Source organism: Sphaerodactylus townsendi, unplaced genomic scaffold (assembly GCF_021028975.2).
Source record: "Sphaerodactylus townsendi isolate TG3544 unplaced genomic scaffold, MPM_Stown_v2.3 scaffold_19, whole genome shotgun sequence".
Classification (NCBI taxonomy): Eukaryota; Metazoa; Chordata; class Lepidosauria; order Squamata; family Sphaerodactylidae; genus Sphaerodactylus; species Sphaerodactylus townsendi.
In genome coordinates this window covers 1,399,182-1,416,789 of record NW_025950352.1, presented here as the reverse complement: position 1 = coordinate 1,416,789, position 17,608 = coordinate 1,399,182, and the positions used below count along the sequence as shown (strand labels likewise).

Below are 17,608 nucleotides of genomic sequence, written 5' to 3'. Positions count from 1 at the left end.
GGGGGGGGGGGGTGGGGGGGGGGGGGGGTGGGGGGGGGGGGGGGTGGGGGGGGGGGGGGGTGGGGGGGGGGGGGGGTGGGGGGGGGGGGGGGTGGGGGGGGGGGGGGGTGGGGGGGGGGGGGGGTGGGGGGGGGGGGGGGTGGGGGGGGGGGGGGGTGGGGGGGGGGGGGGGTGGGGGGGGGGGGGGGTGGGGGGGGGGGGGGGTGGGGGGGGGGGGGGGTGGGGGGGGGGGGGGGTGGGGGGGGGGGGGGGTGGGGGGGGGGGGGGGTGGGGGGGGGGGGGGGTGGGGGGGGGGGGGGGTGGGGGGGGGGGGGGGTGGGGGGGGGGGGGGGTGGGGGGGGGGGGGGGTGGGGGGGGGGGGGGGTGGGGGGGGGGGGGGGTGGGGGGGGGGGGGGGTGGGGGGGGGGGGGGGTGGGGGGGGGGGGGGGTGGGGGGGGGGGGGGGTGGGGGGGGGGGGGGGTGGGGGGGGGGGGGGGTGGGGGGGGGGGGGGGTGGGGGGGGGGGGGGGTGGGGGGGGGGGGGGGTGGGGGGGGGGGGGGGTGGGGGGGGGGGGGGGTGGGGGGGGGGGGGGGTGGGGGGGGGGGGGGGTGGGGGGGGGGGGGGGTGGGGGGGGGGGGGGGTGGGGGGGGGGGGGGGTGGGGGGGGGGGGGGGTGGGGGGGGGGGGGGGTGGGGGGGGGGGGGGGTGGGGGGGGGGGGGGGTGGGGGGGGGGGGGGGTGGGGGGGGGGGGGGGTGGGGGGGGGGGGGGGTGGGGGGGGGGGGGGGTGGGGGGGGGGGGGGGTGGGGGGGGGGGGGGGTGGGGGGGGGGGGGGGTGGGGGGGGGGGGGGGTGGGGGGGGGGGGGGGTGGGGGGGGGGGGGGGTGGGGGGGGGGGGGGGTGGGGGGGGGGGGGGGTGGGGGGGGGGGGGGGTGGGGGGGGGGGGGGGTGGGGGGGGGGGGGGGTGGGGGGGGGGGGGGGTGGGGGGGGGGGGGGGTGGGGGGGGGGGGGGGTGGGGGGGGGGGGGGGTGGGGGGGGGGGGGGGTGGGGGGGGGGGGGGGTGGGGGGGGGGGGGGGTGGGGGGGGGGGGGGGTGGGGGGGGGGGGGGGTGGGGGGGGGGGGGGGTGGGGGGGGGGGGGGGTGGGGGGGGGGGGGGGTGGGGGGGGGGGGGGGTGGGGGGGGGGGGGGGTGGGGGGGGGGGGGGGTGGGGGGGGGGGGGGGTGGGGGGGGGGGGGGGTGGGGGGGGGGGGGGGTGGGGGGGGGGGGGGGTGGGGGGGGGGGGGGGTGGGGGGGGGGGGGGGTGGGGGGGGGGGGGGGTGGGGGGGGGGGGGGGTGGGGGGGGGGGGGGGTGGGGGGGGGGGGGGGTGGGGGGGGGGGGGGGTGGGGGGGGGGGGGGGTGGGGGGGGGGGGGGGTGGGGGGGGGGGGGGGTGGGGGGGGGGGGGGGTGGGGGGGGGGGGGGGTGGGGGGGGGGGGGGGTGGGGGGGGGGGGGGGTGGGGGGGGGGGGGGGTGGGGGGGGGGGGGGGTGGGGGGGGGGGGGGGTGGGGGGGGGGGGGGGTGGGGGGGGGGGGGGGTGGGGGGGGGGGGGGGTGGGGGGGGGGGGGGGTGGGGGGGGGGGGGGGTGGGGGGGGGGGGGGGTGGGGGGGGGGGGGGGTGGGGGGGGGGGGGGGTGGGGGGGGGGGGGGGTGGGGGGGGGGGGGGGTGGGGGGGGGGGGGGGTGGGGGGGGGGGGGGGTGGGGGGGGGGGGGGGTGGGGGGGGGGGGGGGTGGGGGGGGGGGGGGGTGGGGGGGGGGGGGGGTGGGGGGGGGGGGGGGTGGGGGGGGGGGGGGGTGGGGGGGGGGGGGGGTGGGGGGGGGGGGGGGTGGGGGGGGGGGGGGGTGGGGGGGGGGGGGGGTGGGGGGGGGGGGGGGTGGGGGGGGGGGGGGGTGGGGGGGGGGGGGGGTGGGGGGGGGGGGGGGTGGGGGGGGGGGGGGGTGGGGGGGGGGGGGGGTGGGGGGGGGGGGGGGTGGGGGGGGGGGGGGGTGGGGGGGGGGGGGGGTGGGGGGGGGGGGGGGTGGGGGGGGGGGGGGGTGGGGGGGGGGGGGGGTGGGGGGGGGGGGGGGTGGGGGGGGGGGGGGGTGGGGGGGGGGGGGGGTGGGGGGGGGGGGGGGTGGGGGGGGGGGGGGGTGGGGGGGGGGGGGGGTGGGGGGGGGGGGGGGTGGGGGGGGGGGGGGGTGGGGGGGGGGGGGGGTGGGGGGGGGGGGGGGTGGGGGGGGGGGGGGGTGGGGGGGGGGGGGGGTGGGGGGGGGGGGGGGTGGGGGGGGGGGGGGGTGGGGGGGGGGGGGGGTGGGGGGGGGGGGGGGTGGGGGGGGGGGGGGGTGGGGGGGGGGGGGGGTGGGGGGGGGGGGGGGTGGGGGGGGGGGGGGGTGGGGGGGGGGGGGGGTGGGGGGGGGGGGGGGTGGGGGGGGGGGGGGGTGGGGGGGGGGGGGGGTGGGGGGGGGGGGGGGTGGGGGGGGGGGGGGGTGGGGGGGGGGGGGGGTGGGGGGGGGGGGGGGTGGGGGGGGGGGGGGGTGGGGGGGGGGGGGGGTGGGGGGGGGGGGGGGTGGGGGGGGGGGGGGGTGGGGGGGGGGGGGGGTGGGGGGGGGGGGGGGTGGGGGGGGGGGGGGGTGGGGGGGGGGGGGGGTGGGGGGGGGGGGGGGTGGGGGGGGGGGGGGGTGGGGGGGGGGGGGGGTGGGGGGGGGGGGGGGTGGGGGGGGGGGGGGGTGGGGGGGGGGGGGGGTGGGGGGGGGGGGGGGTGGGGGGGGGGGGGGGTGGGGGGGGGGGGGGGTGGGGGGGGGGGGGGGTGGGGGGGGGGGGGGGTGGGGGGGGGGGGGGGTGGGGGGGGGGGGGGGTGGGGGGGGGGGGGGGTGGGGGGGGGGGGGGGTGGGGGGGGGGGGGGGTGGGGGGGGGGGGGGGTGGGGGGGGGGGGGGGTGGGGGGGGGGGGGGGTGGGGGGGGGGGGGGGTGGGGGGGGGGGGGGGTGGGGGGGGGGGGGGGTGGGGGGGGGGGGGGGTGGGGGGGGGGGGGGGTGGGGGGGGGGGGGGGTGGGGGGGGGGGGGGGTGGGGGGGGGGGGGGGTGGGGGGGGGGGGGGGTGGGGGGGGGGGGGGGTGGGGGGGGGGGGGGGTGGGGGGGGGGGGGGGTGGGGGGGGGGGGGGGTGGGGGGGGGGGGGGGTGGGGGGGGGGGGGGGTGGGGGGGGGGGGGGGTGGGGGGGGGGGGGGGTGGGGGGGGGGGGGGGTGGGGGGGGGGGGGGGTGGGGGGGGGGGGGGGTGGGGGGGGGGGGGGGTGGGGGGGGGGGGGGGTGGGGGGGGGGGGGGGTGGGGGGGGGGGGGGGTGGGGGGGGGGGGGGGTGGGGGGGGGGGGGGGTGGGGGGGGGGGGGGGTGGGGGGGGGGGGGGGTGGGGGGGGGGGGGGGTGGGGGGGGGGGGGGGTGGGGGGGGGGGGGGGTGGGGGGGGGGGGGGGTGGGGGGGGGGGGGGGTGGGGGGGGGGGGGGGTGGGGGGGGGGGGGGGTGGGGGGGGGGGGGGGTGGGGGGGGGGGGGGGTGGGGGGGGGGGGGGGTGGGGGGGGGGGGGGGTGGGGGGGGGGGGGGGTGGGGGGGGGGGGGGGTGGGGGGGGGGGGGGGTGGGGGGGGGGGGGGGTGGGGGGGGGGGGGGGTGGGGGGGGGGGGGGGTGGGGGGGGGGGGGGGTGGGGGGGGGGGGGGGTGGGGGGGGGGGGGGGTGGGGGGGGGGGGGGGTGGGGGGGGGGGGGGGTGGGGGGGGGGGGGGGTGGGGGGGGGGGGGGGTGGGGGGGGGGGGGGGTGGGGGGGGGGGGGGGTGGGGGGGGGGGGGGGTGGGGGGGGGGGGGGGTGGGGGGGGGGGGGGGTGGGGGGGGGGGGGGGTGGGGGGGGGGGGGGGTGGGGGGGGGGGGGGGTGGGGGGGGGGGGGGGTGGGGGGGGGGGGGGGTGGGGGGGGGGGGGGGTGGGGGGGGGGGGGGGTGGGGGGGGGGGGGGGTGGGGGGGGGGGGGGGTGGGGGGGGGGGGGGGTGGGGGGGGGGGGGGGTGGGGGGGGGGGGGGGTGGGGGGGGGGGGGGGTGGGGGGGGGGGGGGGTGGGGGGGGGGGGGGGTGGGGGGGGGGGGGGGTGGGGGGGGGGGGGGGTGGGGGGGGGGGGGGGTGGGGGGGGGGGGGGGTGGGGGGGGGGGGGGGTGGGGGGGGGGGGGGGTGGGGGGGGGGGGGGGTGGGGGGGGGGGGGGGTGGGGGGGGGGGGGGGTGGGGGGGGGGGGGGGTGGGGGGGGGGGGGGGTGGGGGGGGGGGGGGGTGGGGGGGGGGGGGGGTGGGGGGGGGGGGGGGTGGGGGGGGGGGGGGGTGGGGGGGGGGGGGGGTGGGGGGGGGGGGGGGTGGGGGGGGGGGGGGGTGGGGGGGGGGGGGGGTGGGGGGGGGGGGGGGTGGGGGGGGGGGGGGGTGGGGGGGGGGGGGGGTGGGGGGGGGGGGGGGTGGGGGGGGGGGGGGGTGGGGGGGGGGGGGGGTGGGGGGGGGGGGGGGTGGGGGGGGGGGGGGGTGGGGGGGGGGGGGGGTGGGGGGGGGGGGGGGTGGGGGGGGGGGGGGGTGGGGGGGGGGGGGGGTGGGGGGGGGGGGGGGTGGGGGGGGGGGGGGGTGGGGGGGGGGGGGGGTGGGGGGGGGGGGGGGTGGGGGGGGGGGGGGGTGGGGGGGGGGGGGGGTGGGGGGGGGGGGGGGTGGGGGGGGGGGGGGGTGGGGGGGGGGGGGGGTGGGGGGGGGGGGGGGTGGGGGGGGGGGGGGGTGGGGGGGGGGGGGGGTGGGGGGGGGGGGGGGTGGGGGGGGGGGGGGGTGGGGGGGGGGGGGGGTGGGGGGGGGGGGGGGTGGGGGGGGGGGGGGGTGGGGGGGGGGGGGGGTGGGGGGGGGGGGGGGTGGGGGGGGGGGGGGGTGGGGGGGGGGGGGGGTGGGGGGGGGGGGGGGTGGGGGGGGGGGGGGGTGGGGGGGGGGGGGGGTGGGGGGGGGGGGGGGTGGGGGGGGGGGGGGGTGGGGGGGGGGGGGGGTGGGGGGGGGGGGGGGTGGGGGGGGGGGGGGGTGGGGGGGGGGGGGGGTGGGGGGGGGGGGGGGTGGGGGGGGGGGGGGGTGGGGGGGGGGGGGGGTGGGGGGGGGGGGGGGTGGGGGGGGGGGGGGGTGGGGGGGGGGGGGGGTGGGGGGGGGGGGGGGTGGGGGGGGGGGGGGGTGGGGGGGGGGGGGGGTGGGGGGGGGGGGGGGTGGGGGGGGGGGGGGGTGGGGGGGGGGGGGGGTGGGGGGGGGGGGGGGTGGGGGGGGGGGGGGGTGGGGGGGGGGGGGGGTGGGGGGGGGGGGGGGTGGGGGGGGGGGGGGGTGGGGGGGGGGGGGGGTGGGGGGGGGGGGGGGTGGGGGGGGGGGGGGGTGGGGGGGGGGGGGGGTGGGGGGGGGGGGGGGTGGGGGGGGGGGGGGGTGGGGGGGGGGGGGGGTGGGGGGGGGGGGGGGTGGGGGGGGGGGGGGGTGGGGGGGGGGGGGGGTGGGGGGGGGGGGGGGTGGGGGGGGGGGGGGGTGGGGGGGGGGGGGGGTGGGGGGGGGGGGGGGTGGGGGGGGGGGGGGGTGGGGGGGGGGGGGGGTGGGGGGGGGGGGGGGTGGGGGGGGGGGGGGGTGGGGGGGGGGGGGGGTGGGGGGGGGGGGGGGTGGGGGGGGGGGGGGGTGGGGGGGGGGGGGGGTGGGGGGGGGGGGGGGTGGGGGGGGGGGGGGGTGGGGGGGGGGGGGGGTGGGGGGGGGGGGGGGTGGGGGGGGGGGGGGGTGGGGGGGGGGGGGGGTGGGGGGGGGGGGGGGTGGGGGGGGGGGGGGGTGGGGGGGGGGGGGGGTGGGGGGGGGGGGGGGTGGGGGGGGGGGGGGGTGGGGGGGGGGGGGGGTGGGGGGGGGGGGGGGTGGGGGGGGGGGGGGGTGGGGGGGGGGGGGGGTGGGGGGGGGGGGGGGTGGGGGGGGGGGGGGGTGGGGGGGGGGGGGGGTGGGGGGGGGGGGGGGTGGGGGGGGGGGGGGGTGGGGGGGGGGGGGGGTGGGGGGGGGGGGGGGTGGGGGGGGGGGGGGGTGGGGGGGGGGGGGGGTGGGGGGGGGGGGGGGTGGGGGGGGGGGGGGGTGGGGGGGGGGGGGGGTGGGGGGGGGGGGGGGTGGGGGGGGGGGGGGGTGGGGGGGGGGGGGGGTGGGGGGGGGGGGGGGTGGGGGGGGGGGGGGGTGGGGGGGGGGGGGGGTGGGGGGGGGGGGGGGTGGGGGGGGGGGGGGGTGGGGGGGGGGGGGGGTGGGGGGGGGGGGGGGTGGGGGGGGGGGGGGGTGGGGGGGGGGGGGGGTGGGGGGGGGGGGGGGTGGGGGGGGGGGGGGGTGGGGGGGGGGGGGGGTGGGGGGGGGGGGGGGTGGGGGGGGGGGGGGGTGGGGGGGGGGGGGGGTGGGGGGGGGGGGGGGTGGGGGGGGGGGGGGGTGGGGGGGGGGGGGGGTGGGGGGGGGGGGGGGTGGGGGGGGGGGGGGGTGGGGGGGGGGGGGGGTGGGGGGGGGGGGGGGTGGGGGGGGGGGGGGGTGGGGGGGGGGGGGGGTGGGGGGGGGGGGGGGTGGGGGGGGGGGGGGGTGGGGGGGGGGGGGGGTGGGGGGGGGGGGGGGTGGGGGGGGGGGGGGGTGGGGGGGGGGGGGGGTGGGGGGGGGGGGGGGTGGGGGGGGGGGGGGGTGGGGGGGGGGGGGGGTGGGGGGGGGGGGGGGTGGGGGGGGGGGGGGGTGGGGGGGGGGGGGGGTGGGGGGGGGGGGGGGTGGGGGGGGGGGGGGGTGGGGGGGGGGGGGGGTGGGGGGGGGGGGGGGTGGGGGGGGGGGGGGGTGGGGGGGGGGGGGGGTGGGGGGGGGGGGGGGTGGGGGGGGGGGGGGGTGGGGGGGGGGGGGGGTGGGGGGGGGGGGGGGTGGGGGGGGGGGGGGGTGGGGGGGGGGGGGGGTGGGGGGGGGGGGGGGTGGGGGGGGGGGGGGGTGGGGGGGGGGGGGGGTGGGGGGGGGGGGGGGTGGGGGGGGGGGGGGGTGGGGGGGGGGGGGGGTGGGGGGGGGGGGGGGTGGGGGGGGGGGGGGGTGGGGGGGGGGGGGGGTGGGGGGGGGGGGGGGTGGGGGGGGGGGGGGGTGGGGGGGGGGGGGGGTGGGGGGGGGGGGGGGTGGGGGGGGGGGGGGGTGGGGGGGGGGGGGGGTGGGGGGGGGGGGGGGTGGGGGGGGGGGGGGGTGGGGGGGGGGGGGGGTGGGGGGGGGGGGGGGTGGGGGGGGGGGGGGGTGGGGGGGGGGGGGGGTGGGGGGGGGGGGGGGTGGGGGGGGGGGGGGGTGGGGGGGGGGGGGGGTGGGGGGGGGGGGGGGTGGGGGGGGGGGGGGGTGGGGGGGGGGGGGGGTGGGGGGGGGGGGGGGTGGGGGGGGGGGGGGGTGGGGGGGGGGGGGGGTGGGGGGGGGGGGGGGTGGGGGGGGGGGGGGGTGGGGGGGGGGGGGGGTGGGGGGGGGGGGGGGTGGGGGGGGGGGGGGGTGGGGGGGGGGGGGGGTGGGGGGGGGGGGGGGTGGGGGGGGGGGGGGGTGGGGGGGGGGGGGGGTGGGGGGGGGGGGGGGTGGGGGGGGGGGGGGGTGGGGGGGGGGGGGGGTGGGGGGGGGGGGGGGTGGGGGGGGGGGGGGGTGGGGGGGGGGGGGGGTGGGGGGGGGGGGGGGTGGGGGGGGGGGGGGGTGGGGGGGGGGGGGGGTGGGGGGGGGGGGGGGTGGGGGGGGGGGGGGGTGGGGGGGGGGGGGGGTGGGGGGGGGGGGGGGTGGGGGGGGGGGGGGGTGGGGGGGGGGGGGGGTGGGGGGGGGGGGGGGTGGGGGGGGGGGGGGGTGGGGGGGGGGGGGGGTGGGGGGGGGGGGGGGTGGGGGGGGGGGGGGGTGGGGGGGGGGGGGGGTGGGGGGGGGGGGGGGTGGGGGGGGGGGGGGGTGGGGGGGGGGGGGGGTGGGGGGGGGGGGGGGTGGGGGGGGGGGGGGGTGGGGGGGGGGGGGGGTGGGGGGGGGGGGGGGTGGGGGGGGGGGGGGGTGGGGGGGGGGGGGGGTGGGGGGGGGGGGGGGTGGGGGGGGGGGGGGGTGGGGGGGGGGGGGGGTGGGGGGGGGGGGGGGTGGGGGGGGGGGGGGGTGGGGGGGGGGGGGGGTGGGGGGGGGGGGGGGTGGGGGGGGGGGGGGGTGGGGGGGGGGGGGGGTGGGGGGGGGGGGGGGTGGGGGGGGGGGGGGGTGGGGGGGGGGGGGGGTGGGGGGGGGGGGGGGTGGGGGGGGGGGGGGGTGGGGGGGGGGGGGGGTGGGGGGGGGGGGGGGTGGGGGGGGGGGGGGGTGGGGGGGGGGGGGGGTGGGGGGGGGGGGGGGTGGGGGGGGGGGGGGGTGGGGGGGGGGGGGGGTGGGGGGGGGGGGGGGTGGGGGGGGGGGGGGGTGGGGGGGGGGGGGGGTGGGGGGGGGGGGGGGTGGGGGGGGGGGGGGGTGGGGGGGGGGGGGGGTGGGGGGGGGGGGGGGTGGGGGGGGGGGGGGGTGGGGGGGGGGGGGGGTGGGGGGGGGGGGGGGTGGGGGGGGGGGGGGGTGGGGGGGGGGGGGGGTGGGGGGGGGGGGGGGTGGGGGGGGGGGGGGGTGGGGGGGGGGGGGGGTGGGGGGGGGGGGGGGTGGGGGGGGGGGGGGGTGGGGGGGGGGGGGGGTGGGGGGGGGGGGGGGTGGGGGGGGGGGGGGGTGGGGGGGGGGGGGGGTGGGGGGGGGGGGGGGTGGGGGGGGGGGGGGGTGGGGGGGGGGGGGGGTGGGGGGGGGGGGGGGTGGGGGGGGGGGGGGGTGGGGGGGGGGGGGGGTGGGGGGGGGGGGGGGTGGGGGGGGGGGGGGGTGGGGGGGGGGGGGGGTGGGGGGGGGGGGGGGTGGGGGGGGGGGGGGGTGGGGGGGGGGGGGGGTGGGGGGGGGGGGGGGTGGGGGGGGGGGGGGGTGGGGGGGGGGGGGGGTGGGGGGGGGGGGGGGTGGGGGGGGGGGGGGGTGGGGGGGGGGGGGGGTGGGGGGGGGGGGGGGTGGGGGGGGGGGGGGGTGGGGGGGGGGGGGGGTGGGGGGGGGGGGGGGTGGGGGGGGGGGGGGGTGGGGGGGGGGGGGGGTGGGGGGGGGGGGGGGTGGGGGGGGGGGGGGGTGGGGGGGGGGGGGGGTGGGGGGGGGGGGGGGTGGGGGGGGGGGGGGGTGGGGGGGGGGGGGGGTGGGGGGGGGGGGGGGTGGGGGGGGGGGGGGGTGGGGGGGGGGGGGGGTGGGGGGGGGGGGGGGTGGGGGGGGGGGGGGGTGGGGGGGGGGGGGGGTGGGGGGGGGGGGGGGTGGGGGGGGGGGGGGGTGGGGGGGGGGGGGGGTGGGGGGGGGGGGGGGTGGGGGGGGGGGGGGGTGGGGGGGGGGGGGGGTGGGGGGGGGGGGGGGTGGGGGGGGGGGGGGGTGGGGGGGGGGGGGGGTGGGGGGGGGGGGGGGTGGGGGGGGGGGGGGGTGGGGGGGGGGGGGGGTGGGGGGGGGGGGGGGTGGGGGGGGGGGGGGGTGGGGGGGGGGGGGGGTGGGGGGGGGGGGGGGTGGGGGGGGGGGGGGGTGGGGGGGGGGGGGGGTGGGGGGGGGGGGGGGTGGGGGGGGGGGGGGGTGGGGGGGGGGGGGGGTGGGGGGGGGGGGGGGTGGGGGGGGGGGGGGGTGGGGGGGGGGGGGGGTGGGGGGGGGGGGGGGTGGGGGGGGGGGGGGGTGGGGGGGGGGGGGGGTGGGGGGGGGGGGGGGTGGGGGGGGGGGGGGGTGGGGGGGGGGGGGGGTGGGGGGGGGGGGGGGTGGGGGGGGGGGGGGGTGGGGGGGGGGGGGGGTGGGGGGGGGGGGGGGTGGGGGGGGGGGGGGGTGGGGGGGGGGGGGGGTGGGGGGGGGGGGGGGTGGGGGGGGGGGGGGGTGGGGGGGGGGGGGGGTGGGGGGGGGGGGGGGTGGGGGGGGGGGGGGGTGGGGGGGGGGGGGGGTGGGGGGGGGGGGGGGTGGGGGGGGGGGGGGGTGGGGGGGGGGGGGGGTGGGGGGGGGGGGGGGTGGGGGGGGGGGGGGGTGGGGGGGGGGGGGGGTGGGGGGGGGGGGGGGTGGGGGGGGGGGGGGGTGGGGGGGGGGGGGGGTGGGGGGGGGGGGGGGTGGGGGGGGGGGGGGGTGGGGGGGGGGGGGGGTGGGGGGGGGGGGGGGTGGGGGGGGGGGGGGGTGGGGGGGGGGGGGGGTGGGGGGGGGGGGGGGTGGGGGGGGGGGGGGGTGGGGGGGGGGGGGGGTGGGGGGGGGGGGGGGTGGGGGGGGGGGGGGGTGGGGGGGGGGGGGGGTGGGGGGGGGGGGGGGTGGGGGGGGGGGGGGGTGGGGGGGGGGGGGGGTGGGGGGGGGGGGGGGTGGGGGGGGGGGGGGGTGGGGGGGGGGGGGGGTGGGGGGGGGGGGGGGTGGGGGGGGGGGGGGGTGGGGGGGGGGGGGGGTGGGGGGGGGGGGGGGTGGGGGGGGGGGGGGGTGGGGGGGGGGGGGGGTGGGGGGGGGGGGGGGTGGGGGGGGGGGGGGGTGGGGGGGGGGGGGGGTGGGGGGGGGGGGGGGTGGGGGGGGGGGGGGGTGGGGGGGGGGGGGGGTGGGGGGGGGGGGGGGTGGGGGGGGGGGGGGGTGGGGGGGGGGGGGGGTGGGGGGGGGGGGGGGTGGGGGGGGGGGGGGGTGGGGGGGGGGGGGGGTGGGGGGGGGGGGGGGTGGGGGGGGGGGGGGGTGGGGGGGGGGGGGGGTGGGGGGGGGGGGGGGTGGGGGGGGGGGGGGGTGGGGGGGGGGGGGGGTGGGGGGGGGGGGGGGTGGGGGGGGGGGGGGGTGGGGGGGGGGGGGGGTGGGGGGGGGGGGGGGTGGGGGGGGGGGGGGGTGGGGGGGGGGGGGGGTGGGGGGGGGGGGGGGTGGGGGGGGGGGGGGGTGGGGGGGGGGGGGGGTGGGGGGGGGGGGGGGTGGGGGGGGGGGGGGGTGGGGGGGGGGGGGGGTGGGGGGGGGGGGGGGTGGGGGGGGGGGGGGGTGGGGGGGGGGGGGGGTGGGGGGGGGGGGGGGTGGGGGGGGGGGGGGGTGGGGGGGGGGGGGGGTGGGGGGGGGGGGGGGTGGGGGGGGGGGGGGGTGGGGGGGGGGGGGGGTGGGGGGGGGGGGGGGTGGGGGGGGGGGGGGGTGGGGGGGGGGGGGGGTGGGGGGGGGGGGGGGTGGGGGGGGGGGGGGGTGGGGGGGGGGGGGGGTGGGGGGGGGGGGGGGTGGGGGGGGGGGGGGGTGGGGGGGGGGGGGGGTGGGGGGGGGGGGGGGTGGGGGGGGGGGGGGGTGGGGGGGGGGGGGGGTGGGGGGGGGGGGGGGTGGGGGGGGGGGGGGGTGGGGGGGGGGGGGGGTGGGGGGGGGGGGGGGTGGGGGGGGGGGGGGGTGGGGGGGGGGGGGGGTGGGGGGGGGGGGGGGTGGGGGGGGGGGGGGGTGGGGGGGGGGGGGGGTGGGGGGGGGGGGGGGTGGGGGGGGGGGGGGGTGGGGGGGGGGGGGGGTGGGGGGGGGGGGGGGTGGGGGGGGGGGGGGGTGGGGGGGGGGGGGGGTGGGGGGGGGGGGGGGTGGGGGGGGGGGGGGGTGGGGGGGGGGGGGGGTGGGGGGGGGGGGGGGTGGGGGGGGGGGGGGGTGGGGGGGGGGGGGGGTGGGGGGGGGGGGGGGTGGGGGGGGGGGGGGGTAATCTCACTTCTTCTATCTGTGCTCACCACATTGACTGAAGGCAAATGATGTAAAATGTGAATAACTCCAGAAGGTGAATGAGCCACAGAGTTTTTCACTGACTGAAGTTTCTGGATTGTCTCCAAGGGCAGCCCCAAAGACTGTGAAACAATCAGTGTGGGCTGGAACCCCAGTTCTTCTCAGGGGCCTGCCTTAAAATGGTGCAGAAAATTCACCCTTTTAGTCTACTCCATGTCATGAGGTCTGGATTGTGCGCCCTCGGAGACAGCTGTTTTGTCTGTGGGGTGGGGTGTACCTGAGACATGTGCTAGACTTACATGAAGCTTCCTTGGCTGAAGTCACCCATGTGGTCTCCCAGATGGATTGTGGCCCCCTGGATTCTCTCTCCACAGCAGTCCTGCCGGTTTTTCACCACCACAAGTGAGATGGCATATTCTCTGCCCAGGTCCACGGACCACCAGGGATTGAGCTCGCCATTTGTGTGAGTGATGGATTTGGCGATCCACCGCCCATCACAGTTCCCATCCACAGCATTGCTTGACCGTCCAGAGATCCCATCGGTGTGTGTGTATGTGGAGGACTGTTCAGTTGGCCGACCACGGGCCAAGTTAGGACCTAGAGTCAAAGCATAGCAGAAAAGAGGTAGAAGAGTGGTCAGGACACTCTGTCTGGACTAAGCAAGAACAGAGAACAACAGGGAGTCAGCGTGGTGTGGTGGTTAAGAGCGAGTGTACTCGAATCTGGAGAACTGGGTGGGCCTGACGTATCTATACTGAGGGATGTAAAGCTTTGCCTGTTCTAATGTACTCATTACTGACTAGATAAGTCAACAGCTTTTCTATGCTTGCAATCAATAAATAAGAATTCTGCTTTCAAAGTATTAACTCATTTTTGGACAAGTCGGGGGGGGGGAGATACCTTGAGACCCGTTACATAAATCCAGAGTCTCATTGTTCTTGAAGTGCACTGACTTCTTCTTCCACTATGTGTCCTAAAGCCAGAAATTCCTGGTCTTGTGCAACAAGTTTCCAAGAAGCCAGCGGGTTCTGTCAATCACACAAGGTTTTTTCTATGTTAAGATACAAGAGTCTGTCACCTGAGACACTGTTTGTCAAACAAGAAAATCTTTTTTCCTGGAGGGACATGACCGGCTGCCCTGCCTAGAGCTACTGAGTCAACAGGTTGCAGAATGGAACCATTTTTCTGGGAAGCTCCCACACCTCTAAGAGGTTGCTATGATACACAGGAGAGAAAGGCAGGATATAAACCCAAACTCTTCTACCCCCATGCCGTTTTCAAGCTCTACCGTTACAGCAGAGATTTACAATGGTGATTTACAACTGAGAGCAGCTCATTAGCCGTTAACACCGCGTATTCAAAGCTCCTTACAGCTTGCAGGAATTCAGAGCTTTTGCAGGGTAGTTACAACAGTTACAACAGCTTAAAATTTTCTTAATGGCGTAGTGGGAGGGCTAATATAGATAAAATGTTAAAGAAAAACTTGCGGAGGAGCTGGAAGAGTGCATCCACTTCGCCTGCCGGAACCACTCTTCTACCTCTTCTACCTCTGGGGGAATGTGCAATGCGACTGGGACACCCCCTGCCAGTGGTGTTATTGCAGAAGGCGGGTGGGGTTTGGGGAGAGGGGGGACTTCCGTGGGCTGTAACGCCATCCAGTGCACTTTCCAAGGCGGTCATTTTCTACAGGTAAACTGACCTCTGTCACCTTGTGGTCAATTGTAATAGCTGGAGATTTCCAGCCACCACCTGGAATCTAATTAAAGTATTCAAAGAAAGGTGGGGTAGTGCAGAATAAGTAAGTCAGAGAGAACTGCATAGCTGGCTAATTAGTCACAACAGACCATGAATTCTCAAAGTATGCAAAAACAAAAACATTGAATCCAAAATAAAGTTGTTTAGGACCACAGACGCCTCATATGTCCTTGTTAAGCAATAAATAAAACAATTATATTATTTACAACTGTTTGATTTATTGCTTAATAGTGTAACCAAAAAATAATCTCATAAAAGAGTTCAATCTGGATGCACGTAGAGTCTTATACTTCATGGGGAAAACCAAATAGTCATATAGAAAGACTTCAATGTGTGTGGATAATATGACATCTACAGGGATAATATCTCGTATTTGTAGTAAAGTCACGTCTATAGTAAACTCTTTCAGATTTGTAGTGTTGTCATCAGCACGCCCTTCCTCCAAACAGCACCTTGATGTATCCAGATGACTTCAGCAGATGGAGTCTGCTTTTATTTTCAAACTCAATACTGTTCAGCCAAATGGGTTGAACCAAAGTCTTGCGCTGTCTCCATTTTGATGACCTTTAAGTGTCCTGAGCTTTGTTGCAATCCATAAAATGACATGTTTTGTCTATTAATTCCATACACTTGTATGGGGCATCTGGCCCTTTAGAAGCTCTGAGATGCAGCGGCTCAGGTGAGGATGTTTGCTGACGATTGCACAGCCATGGCTGCCTAATGAATGTGATCCCACCTTTGGTAATTGTATACTTCAGTAGGTTTAGTTAACTGTACGTGTGTTAAGCAACTTCTGTGCGCTCACTTTACGTTTTATTTTTTAGAATAATTGCTGTAATTACAAAGAGGCTAACATTGATCTTGTTGTATAAAATGGATTGTAATTTATTTAACTTTATCAGTTAACTGCCTGGAGGCTGACGACTCTTCTCTGGCAATAATTTCATCCACACGCCCTGTGCATCCTGATGCCGGGTGGAGCGATTTGCAGTGATTTCTAGAACTGTCAGCTTCCAGCTTCCCTGCATTACAACTGAACTCCAGACTTTGGTGGTCAGTTTTCCTGAAGGAAATGGCTGCTTGAAAGGGTAGACTCTTATTGCATTATCCCCCTGGATTTCTTAACCTGGACTAGGCAACTCTAGCAATAATCTCTATTATCTGAACTTGGTGATACGGGCCCCTCTTTCTCTGGGGAGCCCCAGGGGACAGCTGCTGAGAAATGGGGTCTGTGTGCTCTGGAAAGGGACGTATCTCACTTTTCATCAGATGGAGCAGCTGGGTGTTTAACAGGTCTAGGGGGCCATGGGCCAGAGCTTCACCACCCCAGACTTGACCCTTGTGCCACGCAGTCTTCATAGGAAAGCTGATGTGCAGAGCTTGAGGATATCCACATGTGTTCCCTTAGTCACCACTCCCATGTGTGGCGCAGCACAGAACCCTGGTTTTTTGGAGGAAGAAGAGCTCCTTTTGGGTGCGTCCAGCCCAGTCTTTGTGTGCGCACACACGCACACAGAGCCAGTCACCCGCAATGCCCCACTGCATACCTCCGTATGCTTGAGTGCAGCTCTGGGCCTCCCCTTGCCTGGCCATCATCCCGAAGGCCAGCACCCAAGTCCAGGTGAGCAGCATCCTGCAAGAGAAACCAACGAGTGCAGTCAGGCACCGTAACACGGGAGGGGAGACCCACCTCCTCCACGCCGTCTTCCTGGAGTGCCGTGTCAGAATGTGACGGAGTTCTTGGCAGGTTGCCAGCCCTCGGGCAGGGCCTGGAAGACCTCCTGGAATCCCAACAGACCTCCAGACGGCAGACATCTGTTTCATGTTATTATCAAATTATTTTATTTTATGTTATTATGTTATTATCAAATTATTTACACATTGGGAACCACTGGGGGCTGTTTGATCTGATGTCTGAATTCAGCCACGGAGTCAGATCTCCCCTGGGTGGCCTGAGCAGAAACCTGGTCATGCTCCCCTAAGAAAGCAGGTCAGTGGTTTGTTCAGGATCACGTGGAGGAGGATGAACTCAAGGTCAAGGGCTGATGCCGTCTCTCAAGTGGCATCTTGGGCTGGATTTTCCCCCTAGTTCTACCTTCAGCATTGGGCAGCAGTGGTGTAGGAGGTTAAGAGTTTGTGTATCTAATCTGGAGGAACCGGGTTTGATTCCCCACTCTGCCGCCTGAGCTGTGGCGGCTTATCTGGGGAATTCAGATTAGCCTGTACACTCCCACACACGCCAGCTGGGTGACCTTGGGCTAGTCACAGCTTCTGGGAGCTCTCTCAGCCCCACCTACCTCACAGGGTGTTTGTTGTGAGGGGGGGGGGAGGGCAAGGAGATTGTCAGCCCCTTTGAGTCTCCTGCAGGAGAGAAAGGGGGGATATAAATCCAAACTACTACTACTCCTCTTCTTCCTCTTCTGCTTCTTCAGCTTCTGCTTCTGCTTCTTCTTCACCCCAGTGTCGTGTCACAGTTAAGAGCGGCAGACCCTGATCTGGTGAGCTGAGTTTGTTTCCCTGCTCCTCTAAGCAAAGCCTGCTGGGTGACGTTGGGCAGCCCCCCCACCCCAATTCCCAGTCCTCAGCCTGCTGCAGCTGTGCTTGAGGCTCCCGGACAGGAGCTTAGCTCCTTCCTAAGCAACCAGCACCAGGCTGTTCTCATTCCCTGCAATCTTCCTAAAGGTGGAAGTTATGCCCCCCACCTCCCATCCCTCCAACTCACCTTGATGGGACGGCCAGTTCTGCCTCTTGGCAAGTTGGAGCACCTGGGCTTTCACTGGACTCTTGATCCTCCCTTCAGCTGTCCTGCCTTTATCCTCTTTGCCATGGGCAGGTCCGGCCAGGCTGAGAAAAGCCCAGCCAATCCCGGCTGAATGGCTGCGTCTCCAGACCCAACTGAAATCCAACCACCGACTTCCCCTCTGGCTTCTTTTGTGGCCTGGCCACTGACAGCTGGCAGGTCTGTTTGCCCAAAGCCTCTTGACCCCACATGACCCCCCCTTCCTGTCTCTGTCTTGCTTCTCCCTCCAGGGAGAAGGGAAGGAGCCACACCTTCTTTGCGAGTGCCAAAAAGTTTGCATATAAGACAGGGAGGAATCCCGTGTTCTATGAAAAAAGCAAACACTTCTGCAATCACAGCAGGTAATGATTCAAGTTCCCATCCCCTACTAAAGGGAGGAGGAAGAGCAGCCCCAGGAGTCCTGGCAGGAGATGAAGCACGGCCTTTCTTTAAAGCTGTGGCCACCCCACATGTCTCCTCCTGGGATTCCACCAGCAGTGTCGTATCTGCCACAATGTCCTGAGAGGTGTATCTGTGGTCACTGTCTGTAGGACCTCCCAGGGCCCCAGTATGCTGTGGCTCTAATGGTCCTTTTGTGATCCCTGACAAGAGTGGCAGAGCTAAATAAACACATGCATTTATTAGCCTGAATTAGCAGCTTAGACACGTATTTAAGGTTTGTGCTTCCTTTGCACAAACTGTTTGGCCCCTGGGGGGCAGGGGATCAAACTGCCCCCCAACGAGGCTGCCATTTCCATTCTGGCAGGGCCGCGGTTTTGTTTTCGGTCCTGCCTCCCCCCCCCCCCCCCAGCCTTTTTCTGATCAGGCGCTGTTCTTTGATTGATGTTCCGCTGTTTTATTTTGTTTTGTGCATTTTAATGTAATTGCTGATGCATCTTGTTTATTGGGGTTCTTCTATGGTTATATATTGCGGCAGTGGTCATTGCCGAACTTGTGAACCGCCTCGAGCCCTTCGGGGGTGAGGCGGTCTATAAATGTAATCAATCAATAAAATAAATAAAGTCACAACTGACTTATGGCTACTCCAGCAGGGGGCTTTTAAGGCAAGTGAGAAGCAGAGAGGTGGTTTGCCCTTGCTTTCCTCCGCACAGCCTTCCCTGGGGGTCCCCCATCCAAGTACTGACCCTGCGTAGTTTCCGAGATCGGATCAGGTTAGCTACAGCCTTTCCCCTCCCCTTCATACTAGCTGGATACCACAATTCCCTTTTGTTTGCTTGCTTTGCACAAACTATTTGGCCCCTGGGGGGCAGGGGATCCAACTATTAGGACCTCCAGCTGCAGGAATAGCCTCTCTGGATTTGATCATGACAGTGGAGGAGGATCTGGCAATGAGTCCAGAGAACCCCAACCCCAGCCC

At 78.6% G+C, this 17,608-nt stretch overlaps 1 protein-coding gene across 1 annotated transcript; it reads right to left on the bottom strand.

Annotated features, from left to right (window-relative positions):
• Positions 1-11,987: 11,987 nt before the first annotated feature.
• On the bottom strand, positions 11,988-16,403 carry LOC125425119 (fucolectin-like). The gene is made up of 3 exons (XM_048482645.1): positions 16,174-16,403; positions 14,999-15,084; positions 11,988-12,293 (listed from the first exon to the last, which is right to left on the bottom strand). Exons 2-3 carry the CDS (start codon positions 15,081-15,083, stop codon positions 11,992-11,994), a joined length of 387 nt encoding a protein of 128 aa, XP_048338602.1. The 5' UTR covers position 15,084; positions 16,174-16,403; the 3' UTR covers positions 11,988-11,991.
• Positions 16,404-17,608: the final 1,205 nt, after the last annotated feature.

What these genes read in the sequence shown, in the direction of transcription:
- LOC125425119 (XM_048482645.1), bottom strand. Translation starts at nt 15,083, where the DNA reads ATGCTGCTCACCTGGACTTGGGTGCTGGCCTTCGGGATGATGGCCAGG. An exon ending in CTGCACTCAAGCATACGGAG is followed by an intron (nt 12,294 to 14,998) that starts GTATGCAGTGGG and finishes CTTTGACTCTAG; the next exon opens with GTCCTAACTTGGCCCGTGGT.